Raw genomic sequence first — 26,322 nt, 5'->3', positions numbered from 1 at the left:
CACACCATTCATATGAATATGGCGCCTCCGACCACATTTTCGGGTTCACGTATACATTGGCTCTTACATTCAGTGCAAGCCACACATCACAGTCATTGTAAGTAAAACTTTCCTCAATATACCAGCTATAAGCAAATTCAGTGCTGGTAAGGAAAGACAAGTACATTATAGATTGTATTCTATTATTTTATCCAATGCCATCAGACCATGTACTGCCCTTTAATAACTGAACGACAAGCGTTACCTACTGGACAAATGTAGCTATTGGTTCATTTTGGTGCAGCAGCCAATCTGCGTTTACAGTACAACCCAACACTTCCTGTTTCGGATTAGGAAACGATTGATAAATGTAATGTAATGTAAATAGATACAGTGGTGGTTATCGTGAAGTCACTGTATATTCTATCTGATATGCCGAATGAATTGCAGTGTTTTACGTGAACTGCCATTCCGTTTATGAGAGGGAGCACAAGGTAAGTGATGAGCTACTGCTAACTTGCAAGCTATTTAATTTCTGGTTTTGCAGTGGTCAACCTCCCTATAAGCAACATAATGTCATTCAGTTATGCGGTTGTAGATTTTCTGACAGCAGCAGCCAGCTAGCTATATTATGCACAAATAGCAGACTACCTGTGATAAACTTAGCTGGCTAATACTAGTTTAGAGTGCTTTATAAGCCAAACCGAAGCCTAGCTATATGTCACTTAGCAAGATTGTACTAACTACAATGTATCCATGTTGATCATTCACTGCGCTATTACAATGTAACAAATGTCATTCATTTTCCACAGTATTCACGCAACAAGTTACAATGTTGCGGTTTGCTTGGTGGGTGACAATTGTCGCTAAAGAGACTGTCGAGTCAAGTGGGCTATTAAAGATCATATCTCAGCTCGGTTCAGACAGTACACAGAGGTCTCTCTCTGGCTACATCAGTTTATTAATTGCTAGTGACAGGGGCTAGGCCTTTGAAGAGCATCACTCGCTCCAGACATTGCATAATATACAGGAAGCAAAAGAGAGGAAGGGTGTTAGTTTTAACATAAAAACTCAGCAAATCCCCTTTAAAATTATTAAGTTATTCATGATAAACGTCATACTATATTTCTGTTATGCCACATAGACTATGGTGTAATGACCACAGTGTTCAGAATATAGGGCAGTGATGAAGACACGTGACTCAGTCTACCTGAGATGTGGATTAAATAGTGTAAACAAAGCACTGTTGTATTAATTAAAGATGCACTATGCAGAAATCACTCCGCCATTTCCTAGTTGCTAAAATTCTAATAGTTCGCCTAATTTCAGTTTATGTGACAAAACAAGCTAGTATAGTGTAGAGTATCATTGTATCATCTAAACCGTTGTGAAATATCTTTGTATCATCTAAATATTGTTGTGTTGTCTAAACCACTGTGAAATATACTGCTCCAAAAATAAAGGGAACACTTAAACAACACAATGTAACTCCAAGTCAATCACACGTCTGTGAAATCAAACTGTCCACTTAGGAAGCAACACTGATTGACAATACATTTCATATGCTGTTGTGCAAATGGAATAGACAACAGGTGGAAATTATAGGCAATTAGCAAGACACCCCCAATAAAGGAGTGGTTCTGCAGGTGGGGACCACAGACCACTTCTCAGTTCCTATGCTTCCTGGCTGATGTTTTGGTCACTTTTGAATGCTGGCGGTGCTTTCACTCTAGTGGTAGCATGAGATGGAGTCTACAACCCACACAAGTGGCTCAGGTAGTGCAGCTCATCCAGGATGGCACATCAATGCAAGCTGTGGCAAGAAGGTTTGCTGTGTCTGTCAGCGTAGTGCCCAGAGCATGGAGGCGCTACCAGGAGACAGGCCAGTACATCAGGAGACGTGGAGGAGGCCGTAGGAGGGCAACAACCCAGCAGCAGGACCGCTACCTCCGCCTTTGTGCAAGGAGGAGCAGGAGGAGCACTGCCAGAGCCCTGCAAAATGACCTCCAGCAGGCCACAAATGTGCATGTGTCTGCTCAAACGGTCAGAAACAGACTCCATGAGGGTGGTATGAGGGCCCGACATCCACAGGTGGGGGTTGTGCTTACAGCCCAACACCGTGCAGGACGTTTGGCATTTGCCAGAGAACACCAAGATTAGCAAATTCGCCATTGGCGCCCTGTGCTCTTCACAGATGAAAGCAGGTTCACACTGAGCACGTGACAGACGTGACAGAGTCTGGAGATGCCGTGGAGAACGTTCTGCTGCCTGCAACATCCTCCAGCATGACCGGTTTGGCGGTGGGTCAGTCATGGTGTGGGGTGGCATTTCTTTGGGGGGCCGCACAGCCCTCCATGTGCTCGCCAGAGGTAGCCTGACTGCCATTAGGTACCGAGATGAGATCCTCAGACCCCTTGTGAGACCATATGCTGGTGGGGTTGGCCCTGGGTTCCTCCTAATGCAAGACAATGCTAGACCTCATGTGGCTGGAGTGTGTCAGCAGTTCCTGCAAGAGGAAGGCATTGATGCTATGGACTGGCCCGCCCGTTCCCCAGACCTGAATCCAATTGAGCACATCTGGGACATCATGTCTTGCTCCATCCACCAACGCCACGTTGCACCAAAGACTGTCCAGGAGTTGGCGGATGCTTTAGTCCAGGTCTGGGAGGAGATCCCTCAGGAGACCATCCGTCACCTCATCAGGAGCATGCCCAGGCGTTGTAGGGAGGTCATACAGGCACGTGGAGGCCACACACACTACTGAGCCTCATTTTGACTTGTTTTAAGGACATTACATCAAAGTTGGATCAGCCTGTAGTGTGGTTTTCCACTTTAATTTTGAGTGTGACTCCAAATCCAGACCTCCATGCGTTGATCAATTGGATTTCCATTGATTATTTTTGTGTGATTATGTTGTCAGCACATTCAACTATGTAAAGAAAAAAGTATTTAATAAGATTATTTCATTCATTCAGATCTAGGATGTGTTATTTTAGTGTTCCCTTTATTTTTTTGAGCAGTGTATATTTTCCATAGCCAAAAATATTGAAATTTCAGCTGTTTTAATCTAGTGTACAAAACCGAAAGTAAAAGATGCAAAACTAAATTTAAGAGTGGGAAGCATAGACATAGTGCACATAGAACAGGCTCCCAAGTGGCCCAGAAGTCTAAGGCACTGCATCTCAGTTCAAGAGGCATCACCCCAGTCCCTGCTTCAAATCCAGGCTGTATCACATCTGGCCGTGATTGGGAGTCCCATAGGGTGGCGCACAATTGGCCCAGCGTCGTACGGTTTTGGCTGGGGCAGGCCGTCATTGTAAATAAGAATTTGTTCTTAACTGACTTGCCTAGTAAAATATTGTCAGATCTATAACTCACATTTCGGGTCGCCCCTAAAGTTACATATTGCAGCTTTAATCATGGTTATTATTGTAACCTCACAGCATGATCCCTAAATCCCAACAACAACATAGAACAGTGCCCCTAGTGCAGTGGTTCCCAACAACAAGATAGAACAGTGCCCCTAGTCCAGTGGTTTCCAACATCAACATAGAACAGTGCCCCTAGTGCAGTGGTTCCCAACAACAAGATAGAACAGTGCCCCTAGTCCAGTGGTTCCCAACAACAAGATAGAACAGTGCCCCTAGTCCAGTGGTTCCCAACAACAAGATAGAACAGTGCCCCTAGTCCAGTGGTTTCCAACATCAACATAGAACAGTGCCCCTAACCCAGTGGTTCCCAACAACAAGATAGAACAGTGCCCCTAACCCAGTGGTTCCCAACAACAAGATAGAACAGTGCCCCTAACCCAGTGGTTCCGAACAACAAGATAGAACAGTGCCCCTAGTCCAGTGGATCCCAACAACAAGATAGAACAGTGCCCCTAGTCCAGTGGTTCCCAACAACAAGATAGAACAGTGCCCCTAGTCCAGTGGTTCCCAACAACAAGATAGAACAGTGCCCCTAGTCCAGTGGTTCCCAACAACAAGATAGAACAGTGCCCCTAGTCCAGTGGTTCCCAACAACAAGATAGAACAGTGCCCCTAACCCAGTGGTTCCCAACAACAAGATAGAACAGTGCCCCTAGTCCAGTGGTTCCCAACATCAACATAGAACAGTGCCCCTAGTCCAGTGGTTCCCAACATCAACATAGAACAGTGCCCCTAGTCCAGTGGTTCCCAACATCAACATAGAACAGTGCCCCTAGTCCAGTGGTTCCCAACAACAAGATAGAACAGTGCCCCTAGTCCAGTGGTTCCCAACAACAAGATAGAACAGTGCCCCTAGTCCAGTGGTTCCCAACATCAACATAGAACAGTGCCCCTAGTCCAGTGGTTCCCAACAACAAGATAGAACAGTGCCCCTAGTCCAGTGGTTCCCAACCGTTTTATTTTACTGTACCACCAACGGAATTTTGCTCTGCCTGGAGTACCCCTGAAGTACCCCCTCATGTGCATTTTACCAATAGGCCTATGGTCTCATGAGTCTTCTCAAGTACGCCCTGTGGATAGGTCCTAGTACCAGTGGGTAAGAAATAGGACAGGATGTTACACACTGATGTAAGGTCAGGTTGGCGTTTTACCTCCAAATGGATAGACTTGGGTTGGATGAGATTATTTTAAAGCTGTGACTGCCTGCTACAATCAAAGGGACAAAGAGACAATATACACTGAGTGTACATAGACTGACCAGGAGACATAGACTGGCCAGGTGAATGCAGATGAAAGTTATGATGCCTTATTGATGTCACCTGTTAAAACCACTTCAATGAGTGTAGATCAATGCTCCCTTAACTGCCGGCCTGCTGGCCAAATTTGGCCCGCAGGTGGTTTTATTTGGCCCCACAATTTTTCAGAGCAAAAAAATGTAATAACCAAACTTACATTATTATTTTTAATTGTAATTTTATTGTTGCACATAAAATATTATTAAAACACCAGGAAATCAGCTTCTAAGTGATTTAAGTTTAAGAAATCAGTTCCCAAGTATTCCCACACATCATATACAAATATAAGCAAGGTTTGAAATGATTATGTTTTAGTCAAATATTATATCTGTTTGGGCTTCTTGTGGTTGATTTGCAGTGTACAAATGATGTGTAATTATGTTCCGCGTGGGACCTTTAACAGAATGTGACTGGCAGAACGGGTGTTGTATGTGGAGGATGAGGGCTGCAGTAGACATCTCAGATAGGGGGAGTGAACGGGTGTTGTATGTGGAGGATGAGGGCTGCAGTAGACATCTCAGATAGGGGGGTAGTGAACGGGTGTTGTATGTGGAGGATGAGGGCTGCAGTAGATATCTCAGATAGGGGGGAGTGAACGGGTGTTGTATGGGGAGGATGAGGGCTGCAGTAGATATCTCAGATAGGGGGGAGTGAACGGGTGTTGTATGTGGAGGATGAGGGCTGCAGTAGACATCTCAGATAGGGGGGAGTGAACGGGTGTTGTATGTGGAGGATGAGGGCTGCAGTAGATATCTCACATAGGGGGGAGTGAACGGGTGTTGTATGTGGAGGATGAGGGCTGCAGTAGACATCTCAGATAGGGGGGAGTGAACGGGTGTTGTATGTGGAGGATGAGGGCTGCAGTAGATATCTCAGATAGGGGGGAGTGAGGCCTAAGAGGGTTTTACAAATAAGCATCACCAGTGGGTCTTGCGACAGGTATGCAGAGATGACCAGTTTATAGAGGAGTATAGAGTGGTGATGTGTCCTATAAGGAGCACTGGTGCCAAATCTGATGGCCTGCTGGTTTGACCCTGAGGTAAATGTCCTTATTTTTAGACCAAACAGTTGAATCTTTTAAATGAAAGCAGTGCATCTTACTTCAGTACGTCTTTCCTCTCCTTAGGCCTGAACATGCCTGTGTCCCTGCTGTGGGCAGTGGATGTGTACGGGCGCGTGTACAGCTTGTCCACCGGAGGGCAGCAGTGGGAGCAGTGTCGTGATGCTGTGTTAGAGTTTAAGAGGGTGACAGCCGTGCAGCAGTGTTGCTGGGGTATCGCCTGTGACCATCACATCTACCTGAATGTCCACTCTAGTGATGTTCCCATACGCTACCAGGAGGAGACATTCGAGAACCAGGTATAGGGTGTGTGTGTGGGGCGGGGGGAGGGTGGGCTGTGTGTGTGTGGGGCTGGGGGAGGGGGAGGGTGGGCTGTGTGTGTGTGGGGCTGGGGGAGGGTGGGCTGTGTGTGTGTGGGGCTGGGGGAGGGTGGGCTGTGTGTGTGTGGGGCTGGGGGAGGGTGGGCTGTGTGTGTGTGGGGCTGGGGGAGGGTGGGCTGTGTGTGTGTGGGGCTGGGGGAGGGTGGGCTGTGTGTGTGTGGGGCTGGGGGAGGGTGGGCTGTGTGTGTGTGGGGCTGGGGGAGGGTGGGCTGTGTGTGTGTGGGGCTGGGGAGGGTGGGCTGTGTGTGTGGGGCTGGGGGAGGGTGGGCTGTGTGTGTGTGGGGCTGGGGGAGGGTGGGCTGTGTGTGTGTGGGACGGTGGAGGGTGGGCTGTATGTGTGTGTGTGGGGCTGGGGGAGGGTGGGCTGTGTGTGTGTGGGGCGGTGGAGGGTGGGCTGTATGTGTGTGTGTGGGGCTGGGGGAGGGTGGGCTGTGTGTGTGTGGGGCGGTGGAGGGTGGGCTGTGTGTGTGTGTGTGGGGCCGGGGGGGGTGGGCTGTGTGTGTGTGTGTGGGGCTGGGGGGGTGGGCTGTGTGTGTGTGTGTGGGGCTGGGGGAGGGTGGGCTGTGTGTGTGTGGGGCTGGGGGAGGGTGGGCTGTGTGTGTGTGGGGCTGGGGGAGGGTGGGCTGTGTGTGTGTGTGGGGCTGGGGGAGGGTGGGCTGTGTGTGTGGGGGGGAGGGTGGGCTGTGTGTGTGTGGGGCTGGGGGAGGGTGGGCTGTGTGTGTGTGTGGGGCTGTGTGTCTGTCTGTGACTGTGTTTGTGCTTCTCTTGCACCTGATGCATTTATGGTTCTTGTAACCCTCTCTCTCTCGCAATTCAATTCAGTTTCAATTCAAGCGCGTTATTGGCATGGAAAACATATGTTAACATTGTCAAAACAAGTGAAGTAGATAATAAACAAAAGTGAAATAAACAATAAATATTTGCAGTAAAAATTATACTCTCAGAAGTTCCAAAAGAATAAAGACATTTCAAGTGTCATATTGTCAATATACAGTGTTGTAACGATGTGCAAATAGTTAAAGTACAAAAGGGAAAATATTGGGTTGTATTTACAATGGTGTTCACTCTTCACTGGTTTTCTTGTGGGAACAGGTCACAAATATTGCTGCTGTGATGGCACACTGTGGTATTTCACCCAGTAGATATGGGAGTTTATCAAAATTGGGTTTGTTTTCTAACTCTTTGTGGATCTGTGTAACCTGAGGGAAATATGTGTCTCTAATATGGTCATACATTTCGCAGGATGTTAGGAAGTGCAGGTCAGTTTCCATCTCATTTTGTGGGTAGTGTGCACATAGCCTGTCTTCTCTTGAGAGCCAGGTCTGCCTACGGCGGCCTTTCTCAATAGCAAGGCTATGCTCACTGAGTCTGTACATAGTCAAAGCTTTCGTTAAGTTTGGGTCAGTCACAGTGGTCAGGTATTCTGGCACTGTGTGCTCTCTGTTTAGGGACAAATAGCATTGTAGTTTACTCCATTTGTTTGTTAATTTTTTCCAATGTGTCAAGTAATAATCTTTTTGTTTTCTCATGATTTGGTTAGGTCTAATTGTTTTGCTGTCCTGGGACTCTGTGGGGTGTGTTTGTGTTTGTGAACAGAGCCCAAGGACCAGCTTGCTTAGGGGGCTCTTCTCCAGGTTCATCTCTCTCTCTGTAGGTGATGGCTTTGTTATTGGTTTGGGAATCGCTTCCTTTTCGGTGGTTGTAGAATTTAACGGCTCTTTTCTGGATTTTGACGGCTCTTTTCTGCTCTGCTTGCATGGTTTGGTGTTTTACATTGTACATGCAGGATATTTTTGCAGAATTCTGCATGCAGAGTCTCACTTTGGTGAATTCTTGGTTGGTGAGCGGACCCTAGACCTCACAACCACGAAGGGCGATGGGTTCTATAACTGATTCAAGTATTTTTTAGCTAGATCCTAATTGGTATGTTGAATTTTATGTACCTTTTGATGGCATAGAAGGCCCTTCTTGCCTTATCTCTCAACTCGTTCACAGCTTTGTGGAAGTTACCTGTGGTGCTGATGTTTAGGCCAAGGTATGTATCATTTTTTGTGTGCTCTAGGGCAATGGTGTCTAGATGGAATTTGTTTTTGTGGTCCTGGCGACTGGACCTTTTTTGGAACACCATTATTTTTGTCTTCCTGAGATTTACTGTCAGGGCCCAGGTCTGGCAGAATATGTGCAGAAGAACTAGGTGCTGCTGAAGGCCCTCCTTGGTTGGTGACAGAAGCACCAGATCATCAGCAAACAGTAGACATTTGACTTCAGATTCTAGTAGGGTGAGGCCAGGTGCTGCAGACTGTTCTAGTGCCCTCACCAATTTGTTGATATATATGTTGAAGAGGGTGGAGCTTAAGCTGCATCCCTTTCTCACCCCACGGCCCTGTGGAAAGAAATGGGTTTGTTTTTTGCCAGTTTTAACCCCAAACTTGTTGTTTGTGTACATGGAATTTCTAACCCCTTGAATTTGTATAGTAGACCCTCATGCCAAATTGAGTCAAAAGCTTTTTGAAATCAACAAAGCATGAAAAGACTTTGCCCATGTTTTTTTGTTTGTTTGTCAATTAGGGTGTGCAGGGTGAATAAGTGGTCTGTCGTCAAGTAATTTGGTAAAAAGTAAATTTGACATTTGCTCAGTACATTGTTTTTACTGTGGAAATGAATTAGTCTGCTGTTAATGATAATGCAGAGGATTTTCCCAACGTTGCTGTTGACACATATCCCACGGTAGTTATTGGGGTCATATTTGTCTCCACTTTTGTGGATTGGGGTGATCAGTCCTTGGTTCCAGATATTGGGGAAGATGCCAGAGCTAAGGATGATGTTGAAGAGTTAAAGTATAGCCAATAGGAATTTGTGATCTGTATATTTTATAATTTCATTGACAATACCATCAACACCACAGGCCTTTTTGGGTTGGAGGGTTTGTATTTTGTCCTGTAGTTCATTTAATGTAATTGGAGAATCCAGTGGGTTCTGGTAGTCTTTAATAGTCTCTCTCTATATATATATATATATACTGTATATATGTATCACATCCAGCCGAGATTGGGAGTCCCATAGGACAGCGCACAATTGGCCCAGCGTCGTCCAGGTTTGGCTGGAGTAGGCCGTCATTGTAAATAAGAATTTGTTCTTAACTGATTTGCCTAGTTAAATAAAAGTTAAATAAAAAAAAGTAATAATAATAAATATATATATATCTCCCTCTCTCTCTCTCTTTCTCTCTCAGCGATGGAATCCCATGGATAACTTCTCGGATCGCTTGTTGCCGAGCGACCGCTGGCAGTGGAGTAACATCACAGGACTGGAACACCAACCCCTTGAAAGCTTCCTCCTTCCCTCGACCAACTGGGAGTGGGAGGGGGACTGGTACATTGACGAGAACTTTGGAGGAGAGCCCACAGAGAAAGAAGTGAATGTTCTCTCTTTCTGTCTTTCTCTCTTTTCTGTATCTTTCTCTCTCCTCTCTTGCCTCCTCCATTTTATGATTCCCCTCTATCTCTATTCTCTCCCTCTCTCTTTCCCTCTCTCTCCTTCTCTCTCTCCCTCTCTCTGTCTTTCTTCCCTCCCTCTCTGTCATTGTCTTGCCCCTCACAGACAGTGATCTCCAACAGTAGACTAGCTAGGTTTCCATCCAATTGGTGACAGATTTTCATTCCAATATTCTAAAATCTGCATAAAACAATATGCCCATTTTCCCACCAGAGATGTTTCAATCAAACTGACTTTTTGCGGATAAAATGCTCTGCATGATGATGTAGTGCACATAAAAATAACTTTTCCATGAATTTCCCATGTACCAAAAAAAAAAACATGTTAAATGGGTTTCCATCACATTTTGAAATGTACTGATGGTTTTGTCACAAAAATTGTTGCATTGTATAGAAATGGGCCCACTCTGGTCTTGGCACTTGCGCTCTAGCCAACAGCTGGCAGGTACAGTGGGTAGGCTACCTATATTATGAGATTATTATTCATAAGAGTGATCATCATGTCACCAGAATAAGAACCTCGATATGTATTGGAAAGGAGCATCAAGTTCATCACCTTGCACTTTCACCACCCTGTGAAGTTCATCATAACTTATAATAATAATAAACCGCATGCTTTCCTGAGTCGTAGTGGGAGGGCCACACACCATATCATCGATATCATGGTTATTTTCACTGCTATTTCTCGCATAATTAATTTTACAGACACAAAAAGATCCCACCATGTCGAAAGAACAAATTGTCTGTCGGCATTTATAAAATTGTACCCTCATTTCATGTTTCCATCAGCCCAGTCTGGACTTTTTCCATGCGTCAGGTAATTCATCTGCATGAAATGGTTGGATTTAGTGTACTTAGTGACACATTTGTTGTTGTTTTGGCTCTGTACTCCAACATTTTGGATTTGAGATGATACAATGACTACAAGGTTAAATTGCAGACTGGCAGATTTCATTTTAGGGTATTTTCATCCATATCGGGTGAACCGTTTAGAAATTACAGCACTGTTTGTACATAGTCCCCCCATTTTAGGGGAACAAAAGTATGTGAATTAATGTAGTAAAAAGTGATGTATTTGGTCCCATATTGATAGCGCGCAATGCTTACATCACGCTTGTGACTTTACACATTTTTGGATGCATTTGCTGTTTGTTTTGGCTGTGTTTCAGATTATTTTGTTCCCAGTAGAAATTTATGGTAAATAATGTATTGTGTCATTATGGATTCCCTTTTATTGTAAATAAGAATAGAATATATTTCTAAACACTTCTACATTAATGTGGATGCTACGGTGATTACAGATCATCCTGAATGAGTCTTGAATAGTGATGAGTGAGAATGTTACAGATGCACAAATATCACACCCCCAAGATATGCTTACCTCTAACCATTACAGTAACAGGGGAGGTTAGCAAAAACGTAACTTTGTACTACTTTAATACACATATAAGTGAATTTGACCCAGTACTTTTGGTTTCCTAAAATGGGGGGGACTATGTACAAAAAGTAATTTCTAAACGGTTCACCCGATAATGATGAAAATACCCTCAAATTAAAAAGCTGACCATCTGCACTTTAACCTCATAGCCATTTTATCATTTCACATCCAAAGTTCTGGAGTACAGAGCCAAAACAACAACGTGTCAGTGTCCTAATACCGTTGGAACTCACTAAACATGCTGATTAATGTGTGAATGGGTCTGTCTGTGTGTCTGCAGGGTTGGACCTATGCCATAGACTTCCCTGCCACCTACACTAAAGACAAGAAGTGGAACTCATGTGTCCGTCGCAGGCGATGGATCCGCTACAGGAGGTACAAGGCCACGGACACCTGGGCCAAGGTGTGTATTTGGAGAAATATAATCACTTGCCACAACCAGGATGTAACTGTGTACCTCTGCAGTGTACAGGCTTTGTATTGTACTCATCATGTACTGTAGTTTACAGTATATGTACGCATGTGTGTATGTGTGTGTGTGTGTGTGTACGTGTGTGTCTGTCTGGGTTCCTGTGTGTGTCTGTGTGTGTGTGTTCCTGTGTGTGTCTGTTCCTGTGTGTCTGTGTGTGTTCCTGTGTGTGTTCCCGTGTGTGTGTGTTCCTGTGTGTGTTCCTGTGTGTGTGTGTTCCTGTGTGTGTGTGTGTTCCTGTGTGTTCCCGTGTGTGTGTTCCCGTGTGTGTGTGTGTGTTCCTGAGTGTGTGTGTGTGTGTGTGTTCCTGTGTGTGTGTGTGTTCCTGTGTGTGTGTGTTCCTGTGTGTGTGTGTTCCTGTGTGTTCCTGTGTGTTCCCGTGTGTCTGTTCCCGTGTGTGTGTGTGTGTGTGTGTGTGTGTGTGTGTGTGTGTGTGTGTGTGTTGACCTGTCTCTCTCTCTGTTACCAGATCCCGTCAGAGGGTCACAGTGGTCCCCTTCCAGACCCCTTTAATGACATCAGCTGTGGAGGCTGGGAGATCAGTGAGGAGCCCAGGGGGAGGTTGTCTCTGTGGGCCGTGTCTCTACAGGGCAAGGTAACACACACACACAAACACACACACACACACTAACATACACAGACACACACAGCTCAGAGGGGGAGGTCATATCTTCAGAGATCACAAAACACTGCCAGGTTGTACACAATTCTAATGTATTCCTAAATCATTTGATTGACTGATTGTTTGATCTGGGTCATTAGGTGTGGTTTCGTGAGGGTATCCACCACCACAGCCCAGAGGGGGATGGCTGGGAGGAGGTGTCTCTGCCTGGGGAGGTGGTGCAGATCAGCTGTGGTCCAGGGGACCTGGTCTGGGCCGTGCTCTGGGAGGGACAACTCATCGTCAGGGAGGGCATCACCAGAGACTACCCACAAGGTGACTGGTTGACAGAGGAAGTGTGTGTATCCGTGGATGGGCATGTTAGAGAGACACAGAGAGACAGCATGCTTGTGTCTGTTTGTGTGTGTGTGTGTAATGGAGAGCGAGAGAAACAAAGCGAGAGACAAAGAGAGAGAGGGAGAGAGATAAAGAAAGAGACAGAGAGAGCCAGAGAGAAGGAGAGAGAGAAGGAGCGAGCGAGAGAAAGAGAGAGAGATAGAGAGATCCTCATTACTCCTCTTCTCTCCCTGTCAGGCTCCTCCTGGGTAGTGGTGGACTCTCCCAACCCAGAGGCCGGGGCCATCCACGTAGCTGTGGGGGACAACGTAGTCTGGGCTGTCACCAAGGACAACAAGGTAAGACAATACCACTGAGTGTCCATAACTGAACACTCATTTCTATGCTTCATTATTGGAGATCATGATACTAATAGATTTCATTTAAATAGCACTATTCGTTACATGAAGAATCTCAAAGACGCTTAAAAAATGAAACAAAAAACTGAATTTGAATTTATTGTTGATAGTTAATGTGGTGCTGGACAATGGTGAACACGAGCTAAAGGAGGAATTCAGGCAAAAAACACAAATGTCATTTTAATTCTGCCACATGTCTACCTCTGGTTATGAATCATTCAGTCATGTCTGTTTCCCTGCTGATCTTCTGTCGGTACCTGTTAGGTATGGTTCAGACGTGGCATCAGCTCCTATAACCCCCGTGGTTCAGGCTGGATTGGGATGATCGGGGAGATGGTCATGATTAACGTGGGTCTCAACGACCAGGTAAGGAGCCATGACTTAACTCTTTCCTCTGCTTATTCAACTAATTATAACGTTCCCTTAGACTCTCATAGCCAAGCCTTACGGCATGGGCTTAATATCATAAACTGTACATTCATTCATGAAGAAACGATGCATAATGATTAAAAGGCAGTTTAGTAATGGAGAACAAACACAGTGTCGTGTTAGTTTCTTGTCTGGCTCTCGCCTCATGTGTCCTGTCCCGTCCAGGTGTGGGGTATCAGCTGTGAGGACCGAGCAGTGTATTTCCGTCAGGGTGTGACCTCCAGTGAGTTGAGTGGTAAAGCCTGGAAGGCTGTCAACGTGCCCCGAGACGGAGACATCAGGTCCCACTCCTCCGCCAGCAGTAGCAGTCTGCACAGGTGGACTGGGGACATGAACACACACATAAACACACACACATTGTTTTCACTGCTTGGGCAACCTCGGATACATAAAGCGATTAGCCAAGCAGTCTGCCAGCTGGGTGCTCTGTGTAATACTAATAGTTTTTCTCTCTCTCTCTCTCTCTCTCTCTCTCTCTCTCTCTCTCTCTCTCTGTCTCTCTCTGTCTCTCCCTCTCTCTCTCTCTCTGTCTCTCTCTTTCTCTCTCTCTCTCTCTCTCTCTCTCTCTCTCTCTCTCTCTCTCTGTCTCCCTCTCTCTCTGTCTCTCCCTCTCTCTGTCTCTCTCTCTCTCTCTCTCTCTCTCTATCTCTCTCTCTCTCCCTCTCTCTCTCTCTCTCCCTCTCTCTCTCTCTCTCTCCCTCTCTCTCTCTCTCTGTCTGTCTGTCTCTATCTGTGTGTGTCTCTCTCTTTATCTCTCACAAAGTGCTGGTTGTTTCTTCAGTGGTGAGGTGCGAGCACAGTCTGTGATGAGTGAAGACTCAGACACAGAGAACGGTCCACAGAGGGCAGTCCTAGAAGTAGGGGCCTGCCCCTCCTCCCCTCCCCCTGAGCCCCCTCCTGTTGACCCCGACGTCCCCAAACCACGCATCCCCAAGGTCACCAGCGACAGCTTCATCTCCGAGATGCTCTCTGACCGCAAGGTCAAACGGGAGGGGGCCACCACTGCCGTCACCGCCGGTCCCTCTATCCCAGAAGAGGAGGCCTCTCTTCGGGAAGCAGATGCCAAGTCTCCCGCTCCGGCCCTGGTTCTGTCCCCCAGCCTGTCTGGGGGGCCTGGGGACTCCCAATGGAGTAACGTGGACCTAGAAGAGGCACAGACTCACCTGGCTGTGGGGCCTGCTGGGGTGAGAGGGGACGCGGCTGACACCTGTAGCCTGTCCTCTGTGGCCACCTACACCCTGTGTCAGGAAGAGCCGTATGGGGCGGATGAACACCCGCTCTGGGCATGGGTCAGTGGAGGAGGTTGTGGTGTGGACTGCCACTCCCAGCTCAACTGGTTCAACTCTACCACAGGTGAGACACATACTGTAGATATTGTATCACCCTGAAATTCTATTTCTCCTGCATATCAAAACAAGCCTAGTACTATACAAAACTCCAGCTCCAATTACATCAGAATACACCCTTCTGGCTGATGGAACAGTGTCCCTGTGCTTGTTGTTGTTGTTGTTGAGCCACTGGAGTGTTTCTTCACATGTTGTTGATAAAGATTTTGATCTTTGTCTATTTGTCTCTCCCAGCCCTGACATCTTCAGTCCAGTCCATGAGTCTGTCCATCAGTCTAGCCCAGACAGCTGCCTGGCGGAAACAGATCTTTGAACAGCTCAGCCAACGCTCCAAGAGAGAGATGGACAACTTTAAACACTACGAACAGGCCATAGAACAGGTACCGACAACTTGAACGTCCTTACAACTTGAATGCTTGCAAATGCTTTTTCTGGTTGCCATGATGAAATTTGTTTGTTTATGACTTGTCCTTGTTGTATAGAGGCTCATTAGTCTCCCTCCCTCGTCACCTCCTTCTCTCCCTCCCTCTCCCCTCCGTTCCCTCCTTCTCTTCCTCCCTCCCCCCTCCATCCCAGTCTGTGTGGGTGAAGAAAGGGACCATGCAGTGGTGGAGGGACTGGAAGCCCCATAAATGGGTGGACGTGAGGTTTGCCCTGGAGCAGTTCTCAGGACCAGAGGGAAACCAGGACGGCATCCTCTTCCTCTACTACAACTTCAACGAGGAGAAGAAGGTGAGGGGAGGGCCACAGTGCGTGTGTGTGTGTGTATTTTGGGTGATCTGTAATTAGTTATTTATTCATCATTTTTCTCCCCTCTCCTCCTCTCCTCCCTCTATCCAGTACCTACATGCATTCATCAACGAGGTGACTATCTTGGTGCCGGTGCTGAATGACTCCAAACACACGTTTGCCATCTACACAGCAGAGAGGACCAAACAGAGGTGGCCTATCAGACTGGCTGCTGCCACCGAGCTGGAGATGCACGACTGGGTAGGTTATATGATCACTGTCTTACACCTGAACCAGACACGCAGTACAAGTTCTCAATTTTCACTGAATATCATATGTTTATTCATAAGGAAATGTCATGCTAAATAAAGGATGGTGAAAGGGTTATTCCACGTTTAGTAAAGCATCAGATGTAAGGACCTTTTATATGACCCTATGTAGCATGACTTTGCCTCGATGTAGGGCTTATGAAGACTCTCTGCATGCTATCCTTTATAAGTTGTAGTCTGGGAATGTTTTGACTGTCTCTCTGTACCCCCAGCTGGCCCTGCTGAGTGTGTCGTGCTGTGACTCCCGGGGGATCCAGGGTCCCCCTTCTAAACAAGCCCTCTGGTCAGTCACCTGTAAAGGAGACATCTTCGTCTGTGAGCCTTCACCTAGCCTGGAGGCCTGCCCCAACCCTACACCCTGCGACCAGATGTAAGACACGTCCTCTGGGCTGTCATCGATGCTTATAAAGGCTTGAGATAAACTATATGATGGATTTATTATTGTAGATAAATAGATATTAGATTAATCAGATGTATGCACTTAACAACTGAATAGTCTTGACTATCTGAATATCTTTGACTGTCTGAATAGCCTTGACTGTCTGAATATCTTTGACTGTCTGAATAGCCTTGACTATTTGAATATCTTTGACTGTCTGAATAGCCTTGACTGTCTGAATAGCCTTGAGTGTCTGAATAGTCTTGACTGTCTGAATAGCCTTGACTATCTGAATATCTTTGACTGTCTGAATAGCCTTGACTGTCTGAATAGCTTTGACTGTCTGAATAGTCTTGACTGTCTGAATAGCCTTGACTGTCTGAATAGTCTTGAGTGTCTGAATAGCTTTGACTGTCTGAATAGCCTTGACTGTCTGAATATCTTTGACTGTCTGACTAGTCTTGACTGTCTGAATAGTCTTGAGTGTCCGAATAGCCTTGAGTGCCTGAATAGTCTTGACTGTCTGAATAGCTTTGACTGTCTGAATAGTCTTGACTGTCTGAATAGCCTTGACGGTCTGAATTGTCTTGAGTGTCTGAATAGCTTTCACTGTCTGAATAGCCTTGACTGTCTGAATAGTCTTGAGTGTCTGAATAGCTTTGACTGTCTGAATAGCTTTGACTGTCTGAATAGCCTTGAGTGTCTGAATAGCTTTGACTGTCTGAATAGCCTTGAGTGTCTGAATAGCTTTGACTGTCTGAATAGTCTTGACTCCAGTAAGACGAGGGGGGGGGGCGGTCTGTGCATATTTGTAAACAACAGCCGGTGCACGAAATCTGAGGAAGTCTCTAGATTTTGCTCACCTGAAGTAGAGTATATTGGGATAAATTGCGGGCCACACTAGAGAGAGTTTTCAGCTATACTTTTCGTGGCTGTTTATTTAGCACCACAGAGAGATGCTGGCACTAAGACCGCACTCAGTCAGCTGTATAAGGAAATAAGCAAATAGGAAACCACTCACCCAGAGGCGGCGCTCCTAGTGGCCGGAGACTTTAATGCAGGGAAACTTAAATCAGTTCTGCCAAATTTCTATCAACATGTTAAATGTGCAACCAGAGGGAAAACAATTCTAGATCACCTGTACTCCACACACAGAGACGTGTACAAAGCTCTACCTCGCCCTCCATTTGGTAAATCCGACTACAACTGTATCCTCCTGATTCCTGCTTACAAGCAAAAATTAAAGCAGGAAGCACCAGAGACTCGGCATATAAAAAAGTGGTCAGATGAAGCAGATGCTAAACTACAGGACTGTTTTGCAATCATAGACTGGAACATGTTCCGGGATTCTTCCAATGGCATTGAGGAGTACATCACATGGCTTTATCAATAAGTGCATCGAGGACGTCGTCCCCACAGTGACTGTACGTACATACCCCAACCAGAAGCCATGGATTACAGGCAACATTCGCACTGAGCTAAAGGGTAGAGCTGCCGCTTTCAAGGTGCGGGACTCTAACCCGGAAGCTTACAAGAAATCCTGCTATGCCCTGCGACGAACCATCAAACAGGAAAAGCATCAATACAGGGCTAAGATTGAATCATACTACACCGGCTCCAACGCTCGTCTTATGTGGCAGGGCTTGCAAACTACTACAGACTACAAAGGGAAGCACAGCCGCGAGCTGCCCAGTGACACGAGCCTACCAGACGAGCAAAATCACTTCTATGCTCGCTTCGAGGCTAGCAACACTGAGGCATGCATGAGAGCATCAGCTGTTCCGGACGACGGTGTGATCACACTCTCCATAGCCGACGTGAGTACGACCTTTAAACAGGTCAACATACACAAGGCTGCGGGGCCAGATGGATTACCAGGACGTGTGCTCTGGGCATGTGCTGACCAACTGGCAGGTGTCTTCACTGACATTTTCAACATGTCCCTGATTGAGTTTGTAATACCAACATGTTATAAGCAGACCACCATACTCCCTGTGCCCAAGAACACAAAGGCATCCTGCCTAAAAGACTACAGACCCGTAGCACTCACCTCCGTAGACATGAAGTGCTTTGAAAGGCTGGTAATGGCTCACATCAACACCATTATCCCAGAAACCCTAGACCCACCCCAATTTGCATACCGCCCAAACAGATCCACAGATGATGCAATCTCTACTGCACTCCACACTGCCCTTTCCCACCTGGACAAAAGGAACACTTATGTGAGAAAGCTATTCATTGACTACAGCTCAACGTTGAACACCATAGTACCCTCAAGGCTCATCACTAAGCTAAGGATCCTGGGACTAAACACCTCCCTCTGCAACTGGATCCTGGACTTCCTGATGGGCCACCCCCAGGTGGTGATGGTAGGTAGCAACACATCTGCCACGCTGATCCTCAACACTGGAGCTCCACAGGGGTGCCTGCTCAGTCCCCTCCTGTACTCCCTGTTCACCCACGACTGCATGGCCAGGCACAACTCCAACGCCATCATTAAGTTTGCAGACAACACAACAGTGGTCGGCCTGATCACCGACAACGACGAGACGGCCTATAGGGAGGAGGTCAGAGACCTGGCCGGGTGGTGCCAGAATAACAACCCATACCTCAACGTAACCAAAACTAAGGAGATTATTGTGGACTACAAGAAAAGGTGGACTGAACACGCCCCCATTCTCATCGACGGGGCTGTAGTGGAGCAGGTTGAGAGCTTCAAGTTCCTTGGTGTCCACATCAACAACAAACTAGAATGGTTCAAACACACCAAGACAGTCGTGAAGAGGGCACGACAAAGCCTATTCCCCCTCAGGAAAGGAAGAGAAACTAAAGATTTGGCATGGGTCCTGAGATCCTCAAAAGGTTCTACAGCTGCAACATCAAGAGCATCTTGACTGGTTGCATCACTGCCTGGTACGGCAATTGCTCGGCCTCTGACCGCAAGGCATTACAGAGGGTAGTGTGTTCGGCCCAGTACATCACTGGGGCTAAGCTGCCTGCATTCCAGGACCGCTATACCAGGCGGTGTCAGAAGAAGGCCCTAAAAATTGTCAAAGACCCAGCCACCCCACTCATAGACTGTTCTCTCTACTACCGCATGGCAAGCAGTACCGGAGTGCCAAGTCTAGGACAAAAAAGGCTTCTCAACAGTTTTTACCCCCAAGCCATAAGACTCCTGAACAGGTAATCAAATGGCTACCTGGACTATTTGCATTGTGTGCCCCCCCCCCAACCCCTCTTTTTACGCTGCTGCTACTCTCTGTTTATCATATATGCATAGTCACTTTAACTATACATTCATGTACATTCTACCTCAGTTAGGCCGACCAACCAGTGCTCCCGCACATTGGCTAACCGGGCTATCTGCATTGCGTCCCACCACCCGCCAACCCCTCTTTTACACTACTGCTACTCTCTGTTCATCATATATGCATAGTCACTTTAACCATATCTACATGTACATACTACCTCAATCAACCTGACTAACCGGTGTCTGTATGTAGCCTCGCTACTTTTATAGTCTCACTACTGTATATAGCCTGTCTTTTTACTGTTGTTTTATTTCTTTACTTACCTATTGTTCACCTAATACCTTGTTTACACTATTGATTAGAGCCTGTAAGTAAGCAGTTCACTTTAAGGTCTACACCTGCTGTATTCGCCGCACGTGACAAATAAACTTTGATTTGATTTGACTGTCTGAATAGCCTTGACTGTCTGAATAGCCTTTCATTTAAAATTGTATACTTTTCCTTACTTTGTCTTCAACCCCGCGTTGTGTGTCTGCAGGTTCTGGCATCAGGTGGGGGGCCACCTGCGTCTGGTGGAGTGTAACAGTCTGGGGGTGGTGTGGGGGGTTGGCTACGACCACACTGTCTGGGTCTACACCGGCGGCTATGGAGGGGGATTCTTGCAGGGTAAACACACAAAATATACGCTAAACATAAACCTACTGGACTGGACTTAAAGCATACGCTAAATATAAACCTACTGGACTGGACTTAAAGCATATGCTAAACATAAACCTACTGGACTGGACTTAAAGCATACGCTAAACATAAACCTACTGGACTGGACTTAAAGCATACGCTAAATATAAACCTACTGGACTGGACTTAAAGCATATGCTAAACATAAACCTACTGGACTGGACTTAAAGCATATGCTAAACATAAACCTACTGGACTGGACTTAAAGCATATGCTAAACATAAACCTACTGGACTGGACTTAAAGCATATGCTAAACATAAACCTACTGGACTGGACTTAAAGCATACGCTAAACATAAACCTACTGGACTGGACTTAAAGCATATGCTAAACATAAACCTACTGGACTGGACTTAAAGCATACGCTAAACATAAACCTACTGGACTGGACTTAAAGCATACGCTAAACATAAACCTACTGGACTGGACTTAAAGCATATGCTAAACATAAACCTACTGGACTAGACTTAAACCAAGTACTGTATAGCCACTAATAGGGAAACCAAACCGGGCATGTTGCATGCGCAAAAATACATGTACGTTATTCAATATTTCTTTCTCAAACTGCTCACGTTGCCGAACGCTAAAATAGAACTTGGTTCTATTTGAGACTCTTGATGCGCTGCAAGTACTGCCTCTCCCATCTACTAATTGGTTTTCACGAGCATACAACCCCCCTATGGGTTATTGAAAGACAAACAAGGAGAGATTAATCAAAGAAACTAACAAAGAATTTACTAGGTTTCCCTTTTTATCTGTGGATTAATCGTTGGCGTGGAGAAACACACAATTTTCTATGACTCCGGGTGAAAATTCTACAAAGATCCAGCTAAAAACAGAACCATATGCATTTTAGGTAAAATAACAACCCAATGTTTATCTCCCAGCACAAATTAGCTAGCAACAGCAAGCTAGCTAAATGTCCATGAATGTTTCATACAATAGCATTCAAGGGTTTTTCTTTATTTTTACTATTTTCTACATTGTAGTATTGTAGAATAGTGAAGACATCAAAACGATGAAATAACAGATATGGAATCATGTAGTGACCAAAAAAGTCTTAAATAAATCAAAATATATTTTAAATAGCCATATATTTGCCTTGATGACAGCTTTGCACACTCTTGGCATTCTCTCAACCAGCTTCAAATATAAAATATATTTTGATTTGTTTAAGACTTTTTTGGTCACTACATGATTCCATATTCATTATTTCATAGTAAAAATAAAGAAAAACCTTTGAATGAGTAGGTGTGACCAAACTTTGTGTTTCGGCCTGTCCCCAAATTAATATAGTTGGTTCAGAGTTGGTTTTGGTATTTTAACCTGTGTGTCCTTATCGTATCTATTGTGGATAGACAAAATCAACAGGCGCATGCCCGGGGCCAGTTTGGTCAGGGTGTAAGGTTATGTTTCATGGCTGTTTTGTCTCAGCTCATGACTATAACCCCTCTCTTGTCTTTGTTAGGTCTGGCCAGCAGCACAGATAACATCTACACCCAGACAGATGTGAAGTGTGTCTACATTTATGAGAACCAGAGGTGGAACCCAGTCACAGGTTACACCAACAGAGGCCTCCCAACAGACCGTTACATGTGGAGTGATGCAACAGGACTGCAGGAGTGTACCAAGGCCAACACCAAGCCTCCATCCCCTCATTGGACATGGGTGGGTACCAGTAACCGGACAAAACATTTCAATTTCACCCCAGGACAATATAACTTTTGAACCCGAACTAAATATGCAGAGTGCCATTAGATGACTAAAATAGTCCTACAAAGTTTGTTCTGCTAACTGCTCTGTCTCTATCAGGTGGCAGACTGGGCCATTGACTACGGTATCTCTGGAGGGACAGACAGAGAGGGTTGGCAATATGCAGCTGATTTCCCAACGTGAGTGTATCTAACCTTCCCCAATACATATTCATTGGTGTATCTATCACATAACCTTGCTGAATCTTTTCCCTAAATGAAAGCAGCCATGATATGTGTTTGTTTCTGTCACTATGATGTATTTTATCTCCCTCCCTCTGTATGTACTCTTCCAGGTCGTATCATGGCCACAAGACCTTGAAGGACTTTGTCCGTCGTAGGCGATGGGCCAGGTACTGTATGTTACTACACAACAATCGCCCTGTTCCCTCATCACTATTTGTTTAGTAAGCACACTATGGTCTGTCCTCAGTCTGCCCACTGTGTTTAAACAACCCTGGGTTTGAGCTCTGGGGGAAAAAATTGCCCGTTAGCTCAGATCTAGGATCAGCTTTACTCTACCTAAATCCTAACCTTAACCATTGGGGGAAGGAAACACAACAACTGACGTTAGATCAGTGTCTAGGGCAGAGTTCTTCAATCCTGGTCTTGGGGACCCACAAGGAGTGCATGTTTTTGCTCCAGCCAAGTATTTACACACCTAATTCAACTATTGGTACACTGATCTAGGTGCGACTTAAATCCTATTTGAACAACCCTTGTATTTCCTCTGACAGGAAGTGTAAACTGACGACCACAGGGCCGTGGCAGGAAGTCCCACCCATCCCGTTGAGTGACGTGACCATCATCCCATGTGGAGCTCAGAGCATTGTTGAGCCGATCCCTCTGTGGGCCATCAGTAACAAGGGAGACGTGCTCTGTAGACTGGGAGTCACCCTACTGACGCCTGCTGTGAGTCACACACACACAATATGTAAACATACAACACACATGTCCACCATGAATACACAGACATTGTGGTTGATAACAGAAGTGGTTGCGTGTGTTTCTAGGGGACGTCGTGGCTCCACGTGGGCACAGACCAGCCCTTTAAGTCTATCTCCATCGGTGGGGCCAACCAGGTGTGGGCCATTGCCAGGGATGGCTCTGCCTTCTACAGGGGCTCCGTGTCTGCACAGAGCCCTGCAGGTCAGTCAGAGAATCACGCAGAACCCACCGTCTCTGACAGAACCCAGGGATTCTCCTTTCAGTCCTGTGTGTCTTACTGCTAATCAACAGTTCAGTCAAATCACTCAAATGTATTTCTGAAGCTGTTTTTAAATCAGCAGTTGTCACAAAGTGCTTTACAGTAATAGCTCAATGTTTGTTTTCGGGAGGAGCTTACCTCTCTCTGAGTTCTGGTTCCGATCACAGAGATGGACCTAATGATGAGAGAAGACTCTAATCACTGGCTGTTTAATGTACTATTGCCCCCTGTAGGAGACTGCTGGTACCACATCCCCTCTCCAGTCAGACAGAAGCTTCAACAGGTGTCTGTAGGGAGGACGTCAGTCTACACAGTGGATCAACATGGTACTACAGACAAAAATGTCATGACTTACTATGACATGGACCTTTATTATTGTCAGATGTCTATTAGTTGAACCATCTCTTCTTTATTTTTGTCATGATTTTAATTTGGTGCTCTCCATCCAGGTAACCTGTGGTTCAGACAGGGCCTGACTCCTAGCTACCCCCAGGGATCATCATGGGAACACATCTCCAACAATGTACGCAAGGTCTCCGTAGGACCTCTGGACCAGGTGAGCAGAACCTACAATCTAAAACCTGGGTGGTTGTTGTCGGCAGTAATGAATGATAATGACTTTCTCTTTTTTCAAAATGTTAACTTCTTGACATTGCACTGTGTTGAGTAACTCAACCCTTCTCATTGTTGTTGTGTAGGTGTGGATCATAGCTGACAAGGTGCAAGGCAGCCACAGTCTGAGCTGTGGGACAGTCTGTCACCGTCTGGGGGTTCAGCCCATGGAGCCAAAGGGACAGTCGTGGGACTACGGCATCGGGGTGAGACCCTTAACCTTACCTCTAACCCTGACTCACCAACCTGCTTCTGAGACACCAATGACTTTCAATGGAAAGGTTTTCTTGGTGGGGGGGCTGTTTCACTCTCTCTCTCTTTTTTTTCTCTGTCTCTATCTCTCTCTCTCTGTCTCTCCCTCTATCCTTCTCTTCCTCTCTCTCCTCAGGGTGGCTGGGACCACATCACTGTGAGAGGGAACTCTTTCGAGGCTCCCCATGTCCGTATTCCCCTTCTAACGGACCCCCTCCCTAACGGACCCCGCAGACCGCTCTCCTTCAGGAACACAGAGGAGAACGGGAAAGCTGTCAGGTGTTAAACACACACACTTCTTCTGTCCAATCACCTGGTTGTGTTCAATTACCTTTGAACCCTAACTCTGTGCCCTCAGCTTGACTCAGCCAATCACCTTCTCTCTTCACAACTAGCAGGTCATGTTCAACATTTCCCACATAGAGAGCACTAGTCATTTTTAAACAGTGTGACTCAGTCTTCGAGCATTGCATCATCGTTATTTAAATCTGTGGTCTTAAGATAACTTTTTGTTTTATTTATTGTTATTGTTTGGTTGAATGTTTTTTTTCTGTGTGTAGGTGTGTACAGTGCTGTATGTGAATACATGTTTTGTTTATGTTATATTGGTGATAGGTTTAACTTTTTCAAATATAACGTAAGAAGTGTTTTCTGGGGTATTCAATGCTATTGGCCCAATATATGATTCTGTGAAGGTGGGCGATGTATGATTCTGTGAAGGTGGGTGATGTATGATTCTGTGAAGGTGGGCGATCAGTAGTTTTTACTGATTCTGTTCCAATAAGTTACTATACTTCCTACTTTGTACCTGCTGGTAACGTAGAGATTCCACTGGAGTCACATCAGAAACAATAAGGGTTTATTTACCGAGAATAATTTAGGTTATTAATCCTTTGATAGCACACGGCGCTTTTACAGTTATATGCCTTTCCCCTGAATAGTTTGTATCTGTGATGGCCACAGTGAAGAGTTTGTATGTCCATGTTCCTAGGGGACAGTTTCTTTCTATAGCATTTTTGTGTTACTCTTGAAAAGAAAGTACATGTTTTTATTTTCATAAAAAATGTGAATTGCTTAAAAAATGATGTCTTTGAAAGGCTTAAAAGTTCATTTGTTTGTTTCTCAGGAAAATAAGAGTTTTAACACTATTATTTGCATATTTTCACCTATGATTTTAGCAGTAATGACTGGCAGGCAACACACGTGAAGGGGTTGGTAGAAATAACAAATATATTTTTTTTTTATAAATCTGAATACGAGTATAGTATAAATGTTTTCATTGTGATATTTCAAGGTTGGGTTATTGTACATTGATATATAAAAAGCATAAAATATCAGTCATATTAAGTCATATTAACTATTATCTTTAAACCACAAAGGCTGAAACTATCACGTTTGGGCATTCATTCATCTTACTGCTGTAACTGAAAGATGAAGATCCAATAGTGACTGATATACTGCAACTACAAATCATTAATTGTCCAGAAAACTGTATATCTGTGAATACTGTCACTTTATCTTCCTATGGCAGTTCCTAATACAACAAGTGCATTGTTTGATAATGACACTGACTACATACTGCTGTTACTACAGTGCAGGATTTATCCTAAAGGAGGGACGCATTACACTTATAGGTTGGGATGTGAAGGGGGTACACCATAGCATGAAAAACAGAAGTCTAGCGGAGGACTTTTCACTTGAGGATTCCATTGCTTTTATTGATTATGGTGTAAACTAGAATACTATAAGCCGGTACTGTTCCAACTCCAACAAGGCTGTTATTGATCTATATATTTCTTCCTCCTAATAGTGTGCATGGTCAATGTCCTCTCAATAAATGTGATTATTGATAAGGAAGATTCTTGTTTTACATTTTTCAATTCACACTTTTTTGGAGTCTCAGGAGAACTCAGGTTTACAAAGATATTACACAAGTATCATTCAAACACGCATTGTAAGAGCAACATAATTATTACATTCACCTGTTACACACACACCACTGTTGTAATAAAATATGCCATTTAGCTGATGCATTTATTCCAGGTAACTTACAGTCATGCTTGCATACTATTTGTGTACAAGTGGTAATTGGGAATTGAACCCACGAACCTGGCATTAGAAGCGCCATGCTCTACCAACTGAGCTACAGACAGCCATGTCCAAGAACCATAAAAACACAAGATACCATAGGGTCATGGAGATAAAACAACTTGGTCAACACATACTGTACATTTTGACATGTACACATATGGATCTGTGTAGATCATGTGGTCTAGCGGTAACACTGCTGGCTTCCGCTTCCCACCAGATGCATGAGTTCAATTCCCTGCTTCAAACTGTTTGTCCCACCTCCTTGTCTTCCAATCTGCAATTTAATAACTGTGTCAACCCCCCCC

At 45.3% G+C, this 26,322-nt stretch overlaps 1 protein-coding gene across 2 annotated transcripts; it reads left to right on the top strand.

Annotated features, from left to right (window-relative positions):
• The first annotated feature begins 3 nt into the window (after positions 1 to 3).
• On the top strand, positions 4 to 26,322 carry tecpr1a (tectonin beta-propeller repeat containing 1a). 2 transcript variants are annotated; one of them, XM_029697859.1, is made up of 24 exons: positions 4 to 97; positions 5,832 to 6,064; positions 9,378 to 9,560; positions 11,358 to 11,480; positions 12,016 to 12,141; positions 12,309 to 12,483; positions 12,742 to 12,842; positions 13,167 to 13,268; positions 13,497 to 13,648; positions 14,095 to 14,684; positions 14,912 to 15,057; positions 15,254 to 15,409; positions 15,518 to 15,667; positions 15,948 to 16,105; positions 19,904 to 20,031; positions 21,573 to 21,772; positions 21,917 to 21,996; positions 22,152 to 22,208; positions 22,593 to 22,767; positions 22,869 to 23,004; positions 23,296 to 23,388; positions 23,512 to 23,618; positions 23,761 to 23,880; positions 24,063 to 26,322. In XM_029697859.1, exons 1-24 carry the CDS (start codon positions 13 to 15, stop codon positions 24,210 to 24,212), a joined length of 3,726 nt encoding a protein of 1,241 aa, XP_029553719.1. In that variant the 5' UTR covers positions 4 to 12; the 3' UTR covers positions 24,213 to 26,322. The 2 variants fall into 2 exon arrangements, with proteins under 2 accessions (XP_029553719.1, XP_029553720.1); XM_029697860.1 differs by lacking the exon at positions 4 to 97 and adding an exon at positions 274 to 473.

This window comes from Salmo trutta, chromosome 18 (assembly GCF_901001165.1).
Source record: "Salmo trutta chromosome 18, fSalTru1.1, whole genome shotgun sequence".
Classification (NCBI taxonomy): domain Eukaryota; kingdom Metazoa; phylum Chordata; class Actinopteri; order Salmoniformes; family Salmonidae; genus Salmo; species Salmo trutta.
Note: the sequence above shows the minus strand (reverse complement) of the source record. Positions and strands in the feature narration are given on the sequence as shown.